The sequence below is a fragment of the Pinus tabuliformis genome, chromosome 1_1, assembly GCF_031772625.1.
Source record: "Pinus tabuliformis cultivar Carrire ecotype Pingquan chromosome 1_1, CPIR1, whole genome shotgun sequence".
NCBI classification, from domain to species: Eukaryota; Viridiplantae; Streptophyta; class Pinopsida; order Pinales; family Pinaceae; genus Pinus; species Pinus tabuliformis.
Window position 1 is genome coordinate 573540700 of NC_142297.1, and position 17974 is coordinate 573558673.

The window sequence follows — 17974 nt, forward strand, 5'->3', positions numbered from 1 at the left end:
GTTTGTGCTTAATAGGGTGTGACTTCCTATTTGGCAAAATAATAAAAACACTCAAAAATTGATTGAACAATGCTTCAAAATACAATGGATGTGACTCAATTTTGTAAAACCAACCTAGTTAACTAAAAATAAAACCATAAATATGACTCTTCAATCTAAATATATAGCCATCCTATGATATGATAACCATAAATGATTGGGGAAGGTGTTTATGAATGAATATTTTTTCCAAAATCAGATAGAAAATATATGTAATATTGTAGATAGAAATTATATGTAATATTGTTGCAAATAGGGAAAGCTAATTAGAATGAGGATTTTGAGAGAATGTTCAGTGAAATATCAATATCATCATTGGGAAGGTGTTTATGATTGACTTTTTTTTTTCAAAATCAAATAGAATATATATATGTAATAGTATAGTAAATATAAGGAAAGCTAATTAGAATATATATAGAATTATGAAAGGATGTTTAGTAGAATATCGCTATTATTAATAGATATATTGAAAAGAGTCTTCGTTACTCGTGTCTTGAGAATCTCTGATGAAAAGAGCTTCAATAAAGAGAAATCCCATCTCCTTAATGTCTTTGTTGAAAACGGTTATAGCAGACACCTTGGTCAGAAAGCTTTCCTTAAAGCCTTCAAGAACTCAGTGGTTAAAAAAGAACCTAAAAATCGAATCCCAGGGGTCCATATACTTTTTATTCAAGGGACCACTGATAATATTGCTAGGATTCTTAAGAAGCATAATGTTCCCTCGACCTTCAGACCCCTTAAAACCATTCATAATTCCCTCTGATCAGTAAAAGATCCTGTCTATATTATTCCTTGTTCATGCAGGACCCCCTACATTGGTGAGACTGGACGCTCTATTAATTAAAGGATTAATGAGCACACAACTGACCTAAAACATGGGAGAACCAAGTCCTCTGCACTGGCGGAGCATGCGGAGAAGACTAAACATCATGTTTGTATTGAGGAGGCCCGAGTGATTGCTAAGGTTGCACAGTTTCATCACCGGAAATTTAGGGAAGCTATTGAGATTGAAAAAAGGCCAAGTAATCTCAATAGGGACGATGGTTGGAAGATCAGTAGTTGTTGGATCCCTGCCCTATCTTCCTAGTCATCTCTCCCCCCTTCCTTCTCCTCCCCCCTTCCCCCCTATTAATGACTTGAACTAATTTTTTCCCCAATGAAGCTTCTAACTAACCTATCTACTTTCTCCTTATTTCTTAAATAAAAATTTTTTGGTCCTCTTTGAAAATCTCCCTCTTTTTCTTTTCCTTTTCTGTATAAGATTGCCCTTGTCTTAACTAACTGAATGGGTTAATATTACCCATTTTAAGATTATTATTTAGATTTAGGTAGTAAGTTTTAGTTCTCTTTAGATAGCTTAACTAATAAATTTATATTAAGAAGTTTCCCAAAACCATTAATGATAAAAATATTACTATTATAATATTATAATAATAATTTAATAATATTTAGTATTATTATTTTTTAAGGATAATATTAAATCAATAATATTAATATACAACATATGATTCGTTATTATAGTCCCCAAATTTTATATTTAAAAATAAAACTCAATAACAACCAAAAAGTATTAAATGACATTATAAAATATTAATATTATACACTAATACATTGATAATATTATTATAATTAAGATTGCCCTTGTTAATATTACCCATTTTAAGATTAATATTTAGATTTAGGTAGTAAGTTTTAGTTCTCTTTAGATGGCTTAACTAATAAATTTATATTAAGAAGTTTCCCAAAACCATTAATGATAAAAATATTACTATTATTATAATATTATATTAATAATTTAATAATATTTAGTATTATTATATTTTTTAAGGATAATATCAAATCCATACTATTAATATATAACATATGATTCAAATTTTATAAAACTCAACAACAACCAAAAAAGTATTAAATGACATTATAAAATATTAATATTATACATGAATACATTGATAATATTATTACAGTTAAATAATTTAACCAATTAAATCTAGCCATTTCTTAATCAATTATAGCCTTTGTCCAGTCAAATCTAATTTAGCCGTTTTTCCAGTCAAACCTAACTGTTGGAAGATCTGCCATCCCTATTTAACATGTAGCCATGATCTAGTTTTTTCAACTTGTCTTGACGATGAACCACACTTGTTGGTTCGAAATGTGTCGACAAAAATCCTCTGATGTGATTTTTCCGAAAATATTTCTATAAACTCAAAATAATTTTATTTTATTTTTAATATTATATTAAATTTAAACTTATTATTTATACTTTATAAATATATATTAAATTTATTATTTATTATTATTTTTCAATAATTTTGATATACATTATTATATTTTTATGGCATATATATATATATATATATATATATATATATATATATATAATAAAAAAAAGAAAAAACAAAATTTTATATATTTATGTAGTCTAATTGATTTGAATGAGGTTTAGTTTTTACTCAATTTTAAGTTCAAATTTTATAAAAAGATATTGAGAATGAAAACTATTTTTGGAGAAATTAAACTATCACAAATTTGAATAAAATTATCTAATACTATAAATCATAAGCATTAATGATATGAAAAGAAAAGAATATATATATATCTATATATATATATAACTCATTTTATGTAATTAAAACTTTTTATGGTATACCTTTAATATAAAAATATAAAAAAGTTTTTTAATACATATTTTAAGTAATATAGTTGAAGTTGAATTCATTATATTGATAGGCATGTTTATTTTAGAATCACAAAATTTTAATTTAATTATTAATAATTATTAAATTGATAGAGAAATTTGAGCTCCACCTACTATATGAATATTTTTATTATTACTCACACATTAAATGTTGAAACTTATATATGTATATATGTGTGTAATTAATAAAATAATAATATATTGACCCGGTGTTCCATTAAGGTTTTATTAAATGGATGAACCTTCTGTTTCCCAACCACGATGTGTAACAACTTAAACCTTAGAAAATACATGGTAAAAGAAATAAATTATTTGTCACATAGTCCCACTTACCATTTTTTATATTAAACCATATAATATTTACGATGCCACACATTCAATGGATTTGATTGAGTTTATGTCATATTAAACACATATGTACAATTTATATTAAGGCCTTGGTGCCACATTAAAGAGGCACATGGCGTCACTCACGTTTGGGGACCTGTCATATGACCATGGTGTAAATGCGCAGGGTATGCTCCTCCACGCGGTGCCATATGTGGCTATCTGCTATCACCTCCTCGTTCCACGCCTAGACCTCAGCTTGACATCTGTATCTGCTCACCTCCGTTGATCTACCAGGGAGTAATCCAACGGTGGTGCGGATTTGGGTTGGGTCCAACTATACTTCTCCCGCCTTCGACCGGATGGGGAGGCATTTGCGTTCGATGGGCTGTGCTGGTGTGGTCGCTTTGTAGCAGGTTTAGTTGCCCGATCCTTTCTCGGTTCTGCAAGCTGCTGCTCAAGCAACATGGGTTTTGCTGGAAGTCCTTCTCGGCGAGGTAATGGTACACAATTGTTTCTATACAATTTTTTTCGGAGTCTAAAACCCAGTTTCCTCTGCGAATTTTACTCCCTCTGGTTTGGTGGTGGTCTGACAGGCAAACCTCCCCATCCGAGGGGCATCACCATACTGCTCAGTTCATCAACAGTGGAGGATAAACGAGGGCGAGCTCCGGGAGGTGAGATTTTTACTCCAACGGGCATCTTCCAGTTATCAAATTTGTTTTCATGATTTATACATATCGATAACATCATTCATATTCTGTTAAACAGATGGACTACACCTGGTAGGAACCTTCAGAGGCCAGGTAATATTGTGCCAATGATTACTTTATTTTGCAATGTCTTTTATACTAAGCGATATGTGGCTCTGATATAAGGGTTTTGGGTTTTATGCAGGTAACTTGATGCTCCTACCTGGGTTCATGTGGGATTGGTTTGGTGCCCCCTCAGATCCTGAGAGCTAATACTATGCAATGCTTTGCACAGGTTGGATTTGTTCACTGTAGCTTGTTCAATTTGCTTGTTAAGGTTGATGCCTACGATAAATCGTATGGCAGGGGTTTAGGGCTAGAGTCTGGCCTTTAAATTTTTCTGGAAGGACTGTGTATTTGTTGACTATCAAGTCGGTTTTTTTTCTTCAGTTTGAAGGTCTGTTCCATCTTTAGTTTTAGTAAATTATAGTAAAATGCCATGGGACCGTTATTTCTTACAACAATCGAGGGTTTTGTTATGTAAACGAGGGTTTATATGCACATGAGGGTTTCATAAGCAATTGAGGGTTTATTCTTTTGTTCTGGTTTTGGTCTTTACTAGATGATTTCCATAGGTCCTGCACTCCGTTATAGTAAAGTGTTTCAGTATAAAGACTCGATTATGATACTGTATATTCATATATAATTTTGTTGATTTCCGAAAGGTTTTTACCGTTTCGAATCATTAATACAATTACTGATCTTTTTTTGATGATACGGTTCTATAATTATTGATTTGCAAATATGTTGATATCTACATGATTATGGTGTATGGTTGTCCCTAGACTCTACTCTGTTGTTGATTCTACGAGAACAAGGATCTATATTTTTGATACAAATGTAAAATGAAATTTACTATCTTTAGCAAAGTTATTGATTTAACAGCAACTGTAACCTCAAAACGAGAACTCTAGTCCAAAAAAACCCCTATTTTTAGGGAAAAAAACATGAAGAAACATTATGAAAGCGAAAAGTGTTGATGCTACATCAACTCTATTTTTTCTCAAGCATAAAATTTCAAAAAAAAATTAGCAACAACATTAAAAACTAAATTTTTTTAAAAACTAAATTTTCTGTGCAATAAACATGAAAAAACACCTAAAAATGAAAAACATTAATGTTGCATGAACATTTTTTTTCCCTGGGTCAAAATTCCATATTTTTTTTAACAATGACATTAAAATCTAAAATTTTTGTGCAATAAACACGAAAAAACACCTTGAAATGGTAGAGTGTTAATGTCACATCAACCTTTTTGTTGTTGTTGAAATTCCAACATTTTTTAACAATGACATTAAAAATAAAATATTATGAATCCAAAAAACCTTTATATTCCAATAGTTTTCGACCATAACATTAAAGATAAAATATCACGACTTCAAGTAACCTAAAAATTCCAACGGTTTTCAACCATAGCATTAAAGAAAAATATCATGACTTCAAATAACCTAAAAATTCCAACGGTTTTCCACCATAGCATTAAAGAAAAATATCACGACTCCAAATAACCTAAAAATTCCAAAGATTTTCAACCATAGCTTTAAAGATAAATTATCACGACTCCAAATAACCTAAAAATTCCAACTGTTTTCAACCATAGCATTAAAGAAAAATATCATGACTCCAAAAAATCTTAAAATTTTGACTTTTTTAATCATGATGTTAAAAATACGATATCAGATCTCCAAAAAAACCTTAAAAGTTTGAAAAATTTCAGCCATTAAGTTAAAACCAAATATCATCATAAAAAACATAAAAAAATGAATACCTAAATCAAAGAGTGATTATACCAAGAGTTTTTTTTAGCTCTTTAAAAATCTTAGCTTAAGACAACTTGACACATCAATTAAAACTTAAAAATTAAACATGAGGTTGACGCATAGTCATAAAAAATGAATAACTAAATCAAAGAGTGATTATACCAAGAGTTTGTTTTAGCTCTTTAAAAATCTTAACCTAAGACAACTTGACACATCAATGAAAACTTGTCATAAAAAATTAATACCTAAATCAAAGAGTGATTATACCAAGAGTTTTTTTTAGCTCTTTAAAATTTTAGCCTAAGACAACTTACACATCAATGAAAACTTAAAAATTAAACATCAAGTTGACACATAGTAGGTCCGAACTTGACCAATTGCAATGGAAACTTAAAATCAACCATGAAACTAACACACAATTGGGACACACTTCATCCATTGTAATGAAAACTTCAAAATCAACTAACAAATTAACGCATAGTTATATCGATTTACTAATCATGCATCAACACCGCTCTTGTAAACAAAATAAAAAGGAAAGAAAAGAAATAAATAAAACAATAAATTTAAAACGAAAAAACAAAAAATTTGAAAAAAAACCAAAAAATTAACCATAAAGATAAGTTTAAAAAATACAAGGAAGCAAAAAAAACCATAATAAGAATAATAAAATTATTGAAAAAATTTCAAACATAAAATATTTTTAAAAATAATAAAAAAATAACTCCTAAAAAGTTTTTTTTAATAAATAAATAAAAAACCAAATCAAAAATAAAACCAAATCAAAAATAAAAATAAAAATAGAAGGAAAAAAATAAATAAATAACCAAATCAAAAATAAAAATAAAAATAGAAGAAAAACATAAAATATCTCACCAACAAAATTGAAAACTTGAAAAAAACAATATATTAAAAACAATTTAAAATTAGATTTATGTTGAGAAAACACATACACATATATAAAATTAATTAATTAATTAATTCATATAATATTTATGTTCATGAAAACTATCGAGCCAAGATTATTGAGGTAAAATAATATATTTTTTTGGAAATTTGGAGAAACAAAGCACTGAGATTTATAAGTTTGATATGAAGTTATGTAAATATTATTAGCCGATCTTAAACTAAACTAATTCTCACCTAGACCAATTAATTTAGTGACAATTTTTAATAAAAATATGAAAATTAAAAAAATAATATTTTATTTTAATTAAAATTTTATAATTTTCAATTTGGAATATGTTAATTTAATTTAGTTTGATTATAATTTTATAATTATTATTATTAAAAATATAATATATATTGGCTAGGCAAGAGTGGGGAGGGTTTATATTTTGTTTTGATGAAGAAAGAGAGATTCAATATGTTTGAGGATTAAGATCTTCAATAAATAATTTCGCTGAATATCTAGAGCTATAGCAGAATTTGGAATGACTATCAATTAATAATTGTAAGAGACTCTAAAATTATAATCCAACAAATAATCAAATGTCAAAAAAAACAATGAGTAGATACTCCGTTCTCTACTCTCCCTTTCAAGTTAGTTGTAGAAGAATTTGACTTATTGAATTTTATCATGTTAAAAGTAATCTCAACATAGTGGCTGACTCTTAACAGCCATCCTTAAGTCGATTGCAGATGTCCGGAATATTTTGGGATCTGACGGACATAGGCGCGGTCAATTTTTTGACCGCGGCCATGTCCGTCGGATCCCAGAATATTCCGAAAATCTGCAATCGACTTAAGCTCACCAGACTCTTAACTAACTCTTAACTAACCAAAGAGTTCATATAGAACCGGGAGAGCTAAAGATTGATGATGGAGATCTAATAACAAAGATAATTACATGATGATTTGAAATCAATGGAATATGAATATGATATTAAGATATATTAAGCGGAGAACAAGGAGACGAGTCATTTCATTCATTTCGGCCTCACATTTCAATCGACTCATATTAAATTTAAGATCACGGTGACATCTAGACGATTTAGTGAGCCGTGCCAATGTGCCCACTTGGATCATCAATGCCGCATTGAGCTGGGCATCAGATAGTTGGAGCATGAATGATTTGATTTCCAAAGTAGTTTCAGTGTGTGAAATTCTATTCCATGCAATTGAAATTCAATTTTCCAATGTACACTGTATTGAAATTTGTTGGGATTGCAATATTTCCAAATGATTCATGCACATTCGGTATCTGTGATCAAAGAAGGCATTAATGGTGCATGTTGTAGGAATGTATTGAAATTTGTTGGGATTGCAATATTTTCAAATGATTCATGCTTATGCACATTCGGCATCTCTAATTAAAGAAGGTAATATTTATGATCTAATGGTTTATTTTATTGATACCACAACATATCTTTGTTTAGGTGATATTTAAATGTTTACACATATTTATATGATAGACACTCCAACATCCGTGGAATAAAGTGGGAGGCACAATAATAATACTAATTTACATTAACTTTATAATTTATTTTATTTTTTTGATTTTTTAAAATGTTAATGGTAAATGATTTCTTTTTTGAAATATTTTATTATAGTGAACATTAAAATAATTTTCTCTCTATATGAAAGTGATATTGAGATAAATTATTTCATTGTTTGGAGTTTAAAATATTTTATTATGATCAATATTTAATATATTATTTTTTCTCTTTGAATTTTAAAATATTTTATTATCGTCAACATTATTATTATTAATCTTCCTCAATTTATATAAAGTTGATATTGAAATAAATATTAAACTTCCTCAATCTATATAAAGTTAATATTGAAATAAATTAATTACCATGGATATTCAGATAGTTTATTTAAGTTTTGTATTGAAATAAATATACATATCTTCCATACATTCAAATGTGAAAATATAAAAGTTATAAAATTGTCATTGAAATAATTTAGTTAAAATGTATATCCAAATAATTTAGTAAGTTTTGTATTGAAATATTTCAAGTATAATAAATATACATCTTCCATACACTCGAAAGTGAAAATATCATATTCTTTTAAACTTTTAATTACTTCATCTATATTAGAGCCGAAATTGTTTTTTATTTAATTTTATATGTTTTTTAAGCCCACAACAACTTTTTATTATTTTATCTATGAGAGCTAAAATTGTTTTTTTTATTTAAATTTTATATGCTTTTAAATTCATTAGAGGCAACTCAATTGCTGATTTTCATTTTATAAATTATAATGTAAATTGTGAAATTCAAGATTCAAATCCCCATTAATGTTTACTAAAAAAAAATGAAAATGATATATTTCCTTTTTAAAAAAATTTGAATATTATAGTAATTTACATAATACTTCATCAATAATACCCCTTATGAATTCATTTTTATATGTTATTGTCTTTATTATTATTATTTTTTATATTTTGTTATCTTTATTATTGGTTATGGTGAGATGTCATCTTTATTGTCAGTGATAGCCCAAGCAAAAAGAGTTGTGCTCTATCTCATTACATCTCTCGATATAAATTGGCGTGCCTTCCTCGTCTACTTCATAATCACTATGAGGATAGTAGTATAAAATTAAATCAATCTCTCAATAGTTAAAGTTCTCAATATTATCAGCACTATTCTCCATTCTTCATTGCAACATGCAAAGTACCACAACACGCTGCACATGCAAATCTCATGACATCTACACTCCTTAAGACACATGCAAAAAGGTTAAGCTAACATAGGCTAAAGAATAGTTGGAGTAATCCTAGTAATGTTGTTGATGTCAACCTCATTCCTGAGAATAGAATTGTTGCAAAAAATGGAACAAGAAACAAGCCATTGAACAAAACTGCACAATAGCAGACAAACTCCAAGTTGCCTAATGAAGGAAGGGTAGAGCACATTCAAGAAGAAGAATCTAACGTTTTACAGCTATTGCAAAAACATAGATGAATTTTGGAGATTACATCTAGATACGTGTCAGTCATCTATGATAAAGAAAGGAGAGGAGAAATCAATACCCGATATTGTGATAGAAGTCATTTCTTCGATTACATCTATGCATCCTTGTAAACAAAATAATTCTCCATTACGATCCACACAAGGGAATTTGTGACTATAATAGCGTTGGATACTCGTAGTCAATGAAAGCTCATTTTAAAATTTGTGGTGAAGGAACACAATTTATATGCCACCATACACCTTTGATTCTATTCCGTTGTTGAGTTTATGAGAACAAGGATTTATATTTTTGATACAAATGTAAAATGAATTTTATTGTTTCTAACAAAGTTACTGACTTAACCACAACTGTAACTTCAAAACTAGAATTCTAGTCCAAAAAACCTTATTTTTAGGCAAAAAAAAAAAAAAAAAAAAACATGAAAAAATACCAAGAAAGCTAAAAATGTTGATGCTATATAATTCTATTTTTTTCTAATGCATAAAATTCCAAAAAAAAAATTAGCAACAACATTAAAAACTAATTTTTTTGTGCAATAAACATGAAAAAAAACCCCGAAAATGAAAAACATTAATGTTGCATGAACACTTTTTTCCTTGGGTCAAAATTCCATACTTGTTTTAACAATGACATTAAAATCTAAATTTTTTGTGTAATAAACAGGAAAAATGATGTAGGAGCATCCAGCTCACAGTGACGAGGCAGAAAGGACTCCAACCAGGTTCACAAGCGAGGAATGTCAAAATGATTATAGTTACGGATAGAAACGGAAGTTATGTAACTGTCTTTGTAACAGAAAAAGACAAATTGTAAGCCTTAACTGAAGACAGAGGCTATAAAGCCAAAAATACATGTACTGGAAAAAGGGGGGTCAGTTCAGAAGAGAATAAGTTGAGTAAATTTACTAATAGAATTGTCAAGCATTCAAAACCAGAAAAGTACTGTCCATCAAAATTACTTTCTAAATTATTTGTTGATCTCTCATTCCTATGTTTTTCATCATTTAACAGACCTTTGCATTATTATAAACTAAGCACACTGTCATGGCTATTGTACAAGTATGAGTTACAGTTAAATTGTAGACAAGCAGAGAGAATCTTAAATAAATTCCAGGCCACAAGACAAGCAGTCACGCTTACATACAAGCGCACAACAATACAATTACGGATGAGCGAATACGTTCAACGCACAGCCACTAAATGAAAGACAAGCAAACAAATTGAATGCCCAGCAACGTAACCGAAAGACAAGCGAAGACATCACAGGTATCAATCACCATAACTTTCTTTCATTAAAAACGAATTTCATTTACATTGTCCAGAGTAGCAATTCATAGCTAGAATCGATAGGGTCGAGTTCCCTCACATATACAGAGACCAACATAGTCACGGCGAGTGAAAATTCAACCAGAAATTACAATTATACAGGTCAAGCATAAAACCCTAGGTTAGGGTTTGAAACAGATTTGTAACAGGGTTACGTTGAAGCCACATTTCCACACATAGGACTCAACTCAGAACGACAATGGCAAACAGAGGACCACACAGTGACCAGACAATCAACTATTGGATGGGTCGTCCTTCGAACAGTGACCCATATTCAACAGAACAGAACAAGTTGCAGGCCTACCAAAAGATACGCAACCAAATGTCGTTGAACATAGGGGCTTGCGCCGTCCAGGTCGCCTGAGAGGCCCTGCAAGAACCAGGCGTGAATGAGTTCGAGCCACAAAAAAGCTCAGAGGGACGAAACCCTCTAAAATCAACATAAAGACTGATAACGAAAAAAAAAGAAAGAAAACCCTTACCTGGAGAACGCGAGAGGAGAAGCCATATTTTTGAAGCAGAGTACGCCACAGAGCAACTGAAGAGAGGAGGAACAATTTGGGGTTAGACCCAGAACGAGGAGCAAGTAAAAATTGAAGCATGGAGAAACATTTTACCTGTATCAAAAACTAAAGTCGCTTCCCGGATATTCCTGTGCTTGCAGCCACAGACAAGGCGGCGTTACCAGAAGGCGAAGGAGCCCAGAAAACATTACCAACAACCAGAACCAGCTCAAACACCGTAAACTGCCCTAAAATTGCATTACAAAGCCGAAGGAACCATAGCACAGCGCACCCATCATTTGTTTTTCATACGCAGAGCTCGCAAACCCTCGGAGCCAACAGAACGATAAACAGAGAAGAGTCGAGAAGGCGCGTGAAGATTAGGGTTGTATAGTTTACCAAGGCAGGGTACTGTCACATTTACGTTTGCATTCAATGCACAGCTACCACAACTACAGAGCCGCGGGAAAGACAACAGTTCACCGCCACGTCAACAAACCAAATATCATATAAAGCGCAAAAGCTACGCCAAGTGGGCTGGGTCCCATCAGAGTGGTATCAGAGCAGTTTGAGTTGAAGAGATTTGGGAGAAATGGATATAGGTCGATGAGGACCAGGCAGAGGTGCCCGTAGAATGGCAGATGAGGCATTAAGAGAAGAACTCAGAGTTCTTACTGCCCGATTGGAAGCAGTAGAGGCAGGCAGGAGGAGAGATCCAGAGTTAGGTGATGTGAGTGAAGAAGAAGTGGAAGTAGCGGCAGATGGGGCTGAAGGTGATTCACCAGAAGTGAAGTTATTGAAGTCTGTATTATTGTCAAATAGCAAACCAAAACCAGAATTACCAACCTACGATGGCAGTTTATCGATTGATGTTGTATTAGATTGGATTAGCGAGATGGACAAGTACTTTGAATGCGAGGAAATTAGTGAAGACCGTAGGGTCAAATTTGCAGCAACAAAGCTGAAAGGACACGCAACCCTGTGGTGGGACAGTGTCCAGAATGAGAGGAAGAGATTGAACAAACCTCCGATAAAGACTTGGACGAGGATGGTAGCTAAATTGAAGGGCAGATTTCTGCCAAGAGATTACCAAATTGCGTTACATAGGCAGGTTCAGAATTTGAGACAGAGGGGTCTGACAGTGAAAGAGTATACGGAGGAATTTTATCGAGTAAATTTGCGAGCAGGATACACAGAGGATACAACAGAAAGGACAGCCAGATATGTAAATGGGCTGAGGATGGAGATTTTGGATGAAATAAGCATTTTGTCTCCCAACAATACGAAGGAGGCATACCAGAGCGCGGTCAAAGCAGAGGAAAAACTTAACCGAGGATAGAATGCCCGGAGAGGATGAGGGTCTAACAGAGGAAGAGGCCAGTCCTATGGCAGGGGCCGAACTGCCAGCAACAGTGAGGAAGCCAGCAGTTCGAGAACTTCGGGAACAGTAGAAAAAGGAGATGGAACGAGAGGTGGCAGATCATTTCAGCGCGGTAGAGGAAATGGCCGTGGAAGGGGAGCTGGTTACCAGTGCTACCGATGCCACAAATGGGGGCACCGCTCTTTTGAGTGCCCACAAACAGATTCAACTGGACAGCGAGGCGCATATGTGGTGCAACCGGAGGAAGCAACACCTCCTCAAGAGGCAGAAAATGCCCCAGAGACAGGAGAAGCTTTAGTGCTGCATAAGGTGTTGTTGAAGCCAGTTGATGAGAGTATTGAGCAGACGCAACGGAAAGCTCTGTTCAGGACAGTTTGTAAATCGCAAGGTAAGTGCTGTAAAATGATAATTGACAGCGGGAGTACTGACAATTTGGTGTCAGTCGAGATGGTGGAGCAGTTAGGACTGAAGCGTCTGAAACACCCCAGTCCATATCGAGTTTCATGGCTACAGAAGGGACACCAGTTGCTGGTGGATGAGCAGAGTGAAGTGGAATTTCAGATAGGACGTTATAAGGACAAAATTATTTGCGACATTATGCCAATGGACGTATGCCACATCTTGTTGGGCAGACCTTGGCAATATGACAGAAAAGTGACACATGATGGGGTGTTGAACTGTTATAAGTTCGAAAAAGATGGGGTTAGGCATACCCTTGTGCCTATCAGGGAAGAGAAAGAGGCAGCTGAAGTAAATGAACCTAAGGCGTTGCTTATGAGCGGAAAACAATTTTTAAAGCAGGTTGAAAACAACGAGATGAATTATGCTGTAGTCAGAAAGACAAGGACAGTTTTGTTGCACACAGAAATCACAGATTTGCCTATAGAAATACAACAGATGTTGGAAGAGTTTACAGATATAGTAGTGGACGACTTGCCGGATAAGTTACCTCCCAAGCGGAGCATTAGTCACCATATTGATTTCATACCAGGAGCCAGCTTATCGAATGAGCCCCAAGGATAATGAAGAAATCAGAAAACAGGTGCAGGAGCTATTGGACAAAGGATTGATCAGGGAGAGTTTGAGCCCATGTGCTGTACCAACAGTTCTCGCCCCCAAAAAGGGAGGAGAATGGCGGATGTGCACTGATTCCAGGGCCATCAATAAAATCACCATACGGTACAGGTTTCCGTTACCGCGTATGGATGATATGATGGACTGTCTGAGTGGGGCAGCTTACTTTTCTAAGATAGATTTAAAGAGCGGATATCACCAGATTCGGATACGTGAGGGAGATGAGTGGAAGACAGCTTTTAAAACCAATGAGGGCTTATATGAATGGCTGGTCATGCCGTTCGGGTTGAGCAATGCGCCCAACACCTTCATGAGACTCATGAATGAGATGCTAAAGGAATATATTGGGAAGTTTGTAATTGTTTATTTGGACGACATACTTATTTTTAGTAAGACACGAGAAGAACACTTCCGGCATGTGCGTAAAGTGTTGGAGAAGCTACAACAGAACAAGTTATTGATCAATTTGAAGAAATGTACGTTTTTGCAGAAAGAGTTAATTTATCTGGGATTTGTGATAGCGGAGAACGAATTAAAGATGGATCCGGAGAAAGTGACAGCAATCATAAATTGGCCGTCACCGAAGAATTTGTTTGAGGTACGTAGTTTCCACGGATTAGCGAGTTTTTACAGGAAGTTTATTAAAAATTTCAGCGGAATTTGTGCTCCTATGTTGGAGACCATCAAAAAGGCCAGCCAACCTTTTCGATGGACAGAAGCAGCAGAAAAGAGCTTTCAGCTATTGAAAAAGAAAATAACAGAAAGACCGATTCTCAGGCTACCAGATTTTCAAAAATTATTTCAGGTACGTTGTGATGCTAGTGGAACGGCAATCGGGGCTGTACTCAGTCAGGAGGACAGACCGATGGCATTTTTCAGTGAAAAACTGAATGAGAGTAGGCAAAAGTACTCCTCGTATGACAAGGAATTCTACGCAGTGGTACAGGCGCTAAGGCACTGGAGGCATTATTTGTTGGGGAACGAGTTCGTGCTGTTTTCAGATAATTCTGCATTACAATATGTAATGTAGCAACACAAACTTAATCATAAACATGCCAAATGGGTGGAGTACTTACAGAGTTTTAATTTTGTGCTGAAGCATATCAGCGGGCAAGCAAATAAGGTAGCCGACGCATTGAGCAGAAAAGCTTTACTATTGCAGGAAAGCACTGTGCAGGTTTTGGGCTTTGAACATTTACGGGATCTTTATAAGACAGACACAGATTTCAGAGAAGCCTATGAGGAGTGCCAAAATCCTTTGATAAGAGGGAATAGTCCTTGGTTGGACTATAACATACAGGAGAAATTGCTTTTTAAGGGAGGACAACTGTGTATCCCCAGCTGTTCTATGAGGGAGAACATCATTCGTGAAAAACACAGTGGGGGTTTGGCTGGACACTTTGGTATTGACAAGACTTTGGAGCAACTTAGTCATTTCTATTTTTGGCCAAGAATGCGACGGGACGTACAACGTTTTGTGGCTAAGTGTAAGGTGTGTCAACTAGCGAAGGGGCATAGCCAGAACACAGGATTGTATACGCCATTGCCTATTCCAGGCAGACCTTGGGATTCAGTGAGTTTAGATTTCGTGTTGGGACTGCCAAAAACACAGAAAGGATATGATTCGGTAATGGTAGTGGTAGATCGTTTCTCGAAAATGGCACATTTTGTACCTTGTCGGAAAACTAGTGATGCCACTTACGTGGCCCACTTGTTTTTTAATGAGATTGTCAGATTACACGGGTTACCAACAACCATCCTATCAGACAGAGACGTGAAGTTCACGGGACATTTTTGGCGTACCTTGTGGAAAAAGATGAACACCCAATTAAGCTACAGTTCTGCTTACCACCCGCAGACCGACGGGCAAACAGAAGTTGTGAACAGAAGTCTAGGAAATCTGTTACGCAGCTTAGTCGGAGAAAATTCTAGAATGTGGGACCGAGTGCTAGCGCAAGCAGAGTTTGCTTACAACGATTCGCCGAATCGTAGCACGGGTCTCAGTCCCTTCCAGATTCTTTATGGCATGCACCCTCGTGGAGTGCATGAGCTTCGGGATCTTGGTTTACAGGAACGACGGAGTGCGGATGGAGAAGATTTTGCAAATGCAATGAGGGATTTACACGAACAGGTGAAGGCAAAATTACAGGACAGCAGCTCGAAGTATAAGGGACATGCAGATTTGAGGAGAAGAGAAGTTCATTTTGAGGTAGGGGATGAAGTTCTGGTACACTTACGTAAGGAGCGGTTCCCTAAAGGTACGTACAATAAACTGAAATACAAGAAGATAGGGCCTTGTAAGATCTTGCGGAAGTTTTCAGCGAATGCCTACGAAATACAACTACCACCTGGAGTAGGCATATCACCTATCTTCAATGTGGCAGATTTGTTTCCGTATACAGGCGATCTGTTGGAAGAGAAGAAGGATGAACCCGGACAATCCACGCGGAACACCCAGGAAGACGGAGAAAGTTGGAAGAAACAAATGCCTTATGTCCAACCTCCTGAGATCGAAAGCATCCTCGAAACTCAGGTAGTTAGGCGTACTCGGCGGAAAAATTATTTTCAGTACCTGGTCAAGTGGAAGAACCGTCCGATTGAGGACAGCTCATGGCTTGACGCCAGGCAGATTGAACGAACAGGGACATCAGTGGAGGAGCTCATGAACCGGAGTCATGATCTTTTCTCACCCCGGGAGCCTGATGCAGGAGCATCCAGCTCACAGTGACGAGGCAGAAAGGACTCCAACCAGGTTCACAAGCGAGGAACTGAACTGTTAAAATTCTATTGGGAATAATTTTTCTTTTACTTTATTTTACAAGTCAGCAACAGTTAGATGTCTTTACTTTTCCAGTTTAGGATTACTGTAGTTTCATTGTTGATTAAAAGGTAGTTTATGTAATTAGGAGTAATAACTCTTAACTGTCCTACAAGTCTTGTAATGTCAAAATGATTATAGTTACGGATAGAAACGGAAGTTATGTAACTGTCTTTGTAACAGAAAAAGACAAACTGTAAGCCTTAACTGAAGACAGAGGCTATAAAGCCAAAAATACATGTACTGGAAAAAGGGGGGTCAGTTCAGAAGAGAATAAGTTGAGTAAATTTACTAATAGAATTGTCAAGCATTCAAAACCAGAAAAGTACTGTCCATCAAAATTACTTTCTAAATTATTTGTTGATCTCTCATTCCTATGTTTTTCATCATTTAACAGACCTTTGCATTATTATAAACTAAGCACACTGTCATGGCTATTGTACAAGTATGAGTTACAGTTAAATTGTAGACAAGCAGAGAGAATCTTAAATAAATTCTAGGCCACAAGACAAGCAGTCACGCTTACATACAAGCGCACAGCAATACAATTACGGATGAGCGAATACGTTCAACGCACAACCACTAAATGAAAGACAAGCAAACAAATTGAATGCCCAGCAATGTAACCGAAAGACAAGCGAAGACATCACAGGTATCAATCACCATAACTTTCTTTCATTAAAAACAAATTTCATTTACATTGTCCAGAGTAGCAATTCATAGCTAGAATCGATAGGGTCGAGTTCCCTCACATATACAGAGACCAACATAGTCACGGCGAGTGAAAATTCAACCAGAAATTACAATTATACAGGTCAAGCATAAAACCCTAGGTTAGGGTTTGAAACAGATTTGTAACAGGGTTACGTTGAAGCCACATTTCCACACATAGGACTCAACTCAGAACGACAACGGCAAACAGAGGACCACACAGTGACCGGACAATCAACTATTGGACGGGCCGTCCTTCGAACAGTGACCCATATTCAACAGAACAGAACAAGTTGCAGGCCTACCAAAAGATACGCAACCAAATGTCGTTGAACATAGGGGCTTGCGCCGTCCAGGTCGCCTGAGAGGACCTGCAAGAACCAGGCGTGAATGAGTTCGAGCCACAGAAAAGCTCAGAGGGACGAAACCCTCTAAAATCAACATAAAGACTGATAACGGAAAAAAAAGAAAGAAAACCCTTACTTGGAGAACGCGAGAGGAGAAGCCATATTTTTGAAGCAAAGTACACCATAGAGCAACTGGAGAGAGGAGGAACAATTTGGGGTTAGACCCAGAACGAGGAGCAAGTAAAAATTGAAGCATGGAGAAACATTTTACCTGTATCAAAAACTGAAGTCGCTTCCCGGATATTCCTGTGC

The 17974-nt window shown here is 34.8% G+C and overlaps 1 protein-coding gene and 1 long non-coding RNA gene across 3 annotated transcripts; both read left to right on the forward strand.

The window, feature by feature from the left end:
• Nucleotides 1–3298: 3298 nt before the first annotated feature.
• LOC149214487 (uncharacterized) lies at nt 3299–4361 on the forward strand. Of its 2 annotated transcripts, none has more exons than XR_016250391.1 (4): nt 3299–3561; nt 3661–3741; nt 3836–3870; nt 4052–4361. It is a non-coding gene; the product is annotated as an uncharacterized LOC149214487 (long non-coding RNA). The 2 variants fall into 2 exon arrangements; XR_016250392.1 differs by having other exon boundaries at nt 3546–3561; nt 3962–4361.
• Nucleotides 4362–13114: 8753 nt separating this feature from the next.
• LOC149214488 (uncharacterized) lies at nt 13115–13735 on the forward strand. Its single transcript, XM_089389409.1, has one exon. The coding sequence runs from the start codon at nt 13115–13117 to the stop codon at nt 13733–13735; it is 621 nt and encodes a 206-aa protein (XP_089245535.1).
• The last annotated feature ends 4239 nt before the right edge of the window (nt 13736–17974 follow it).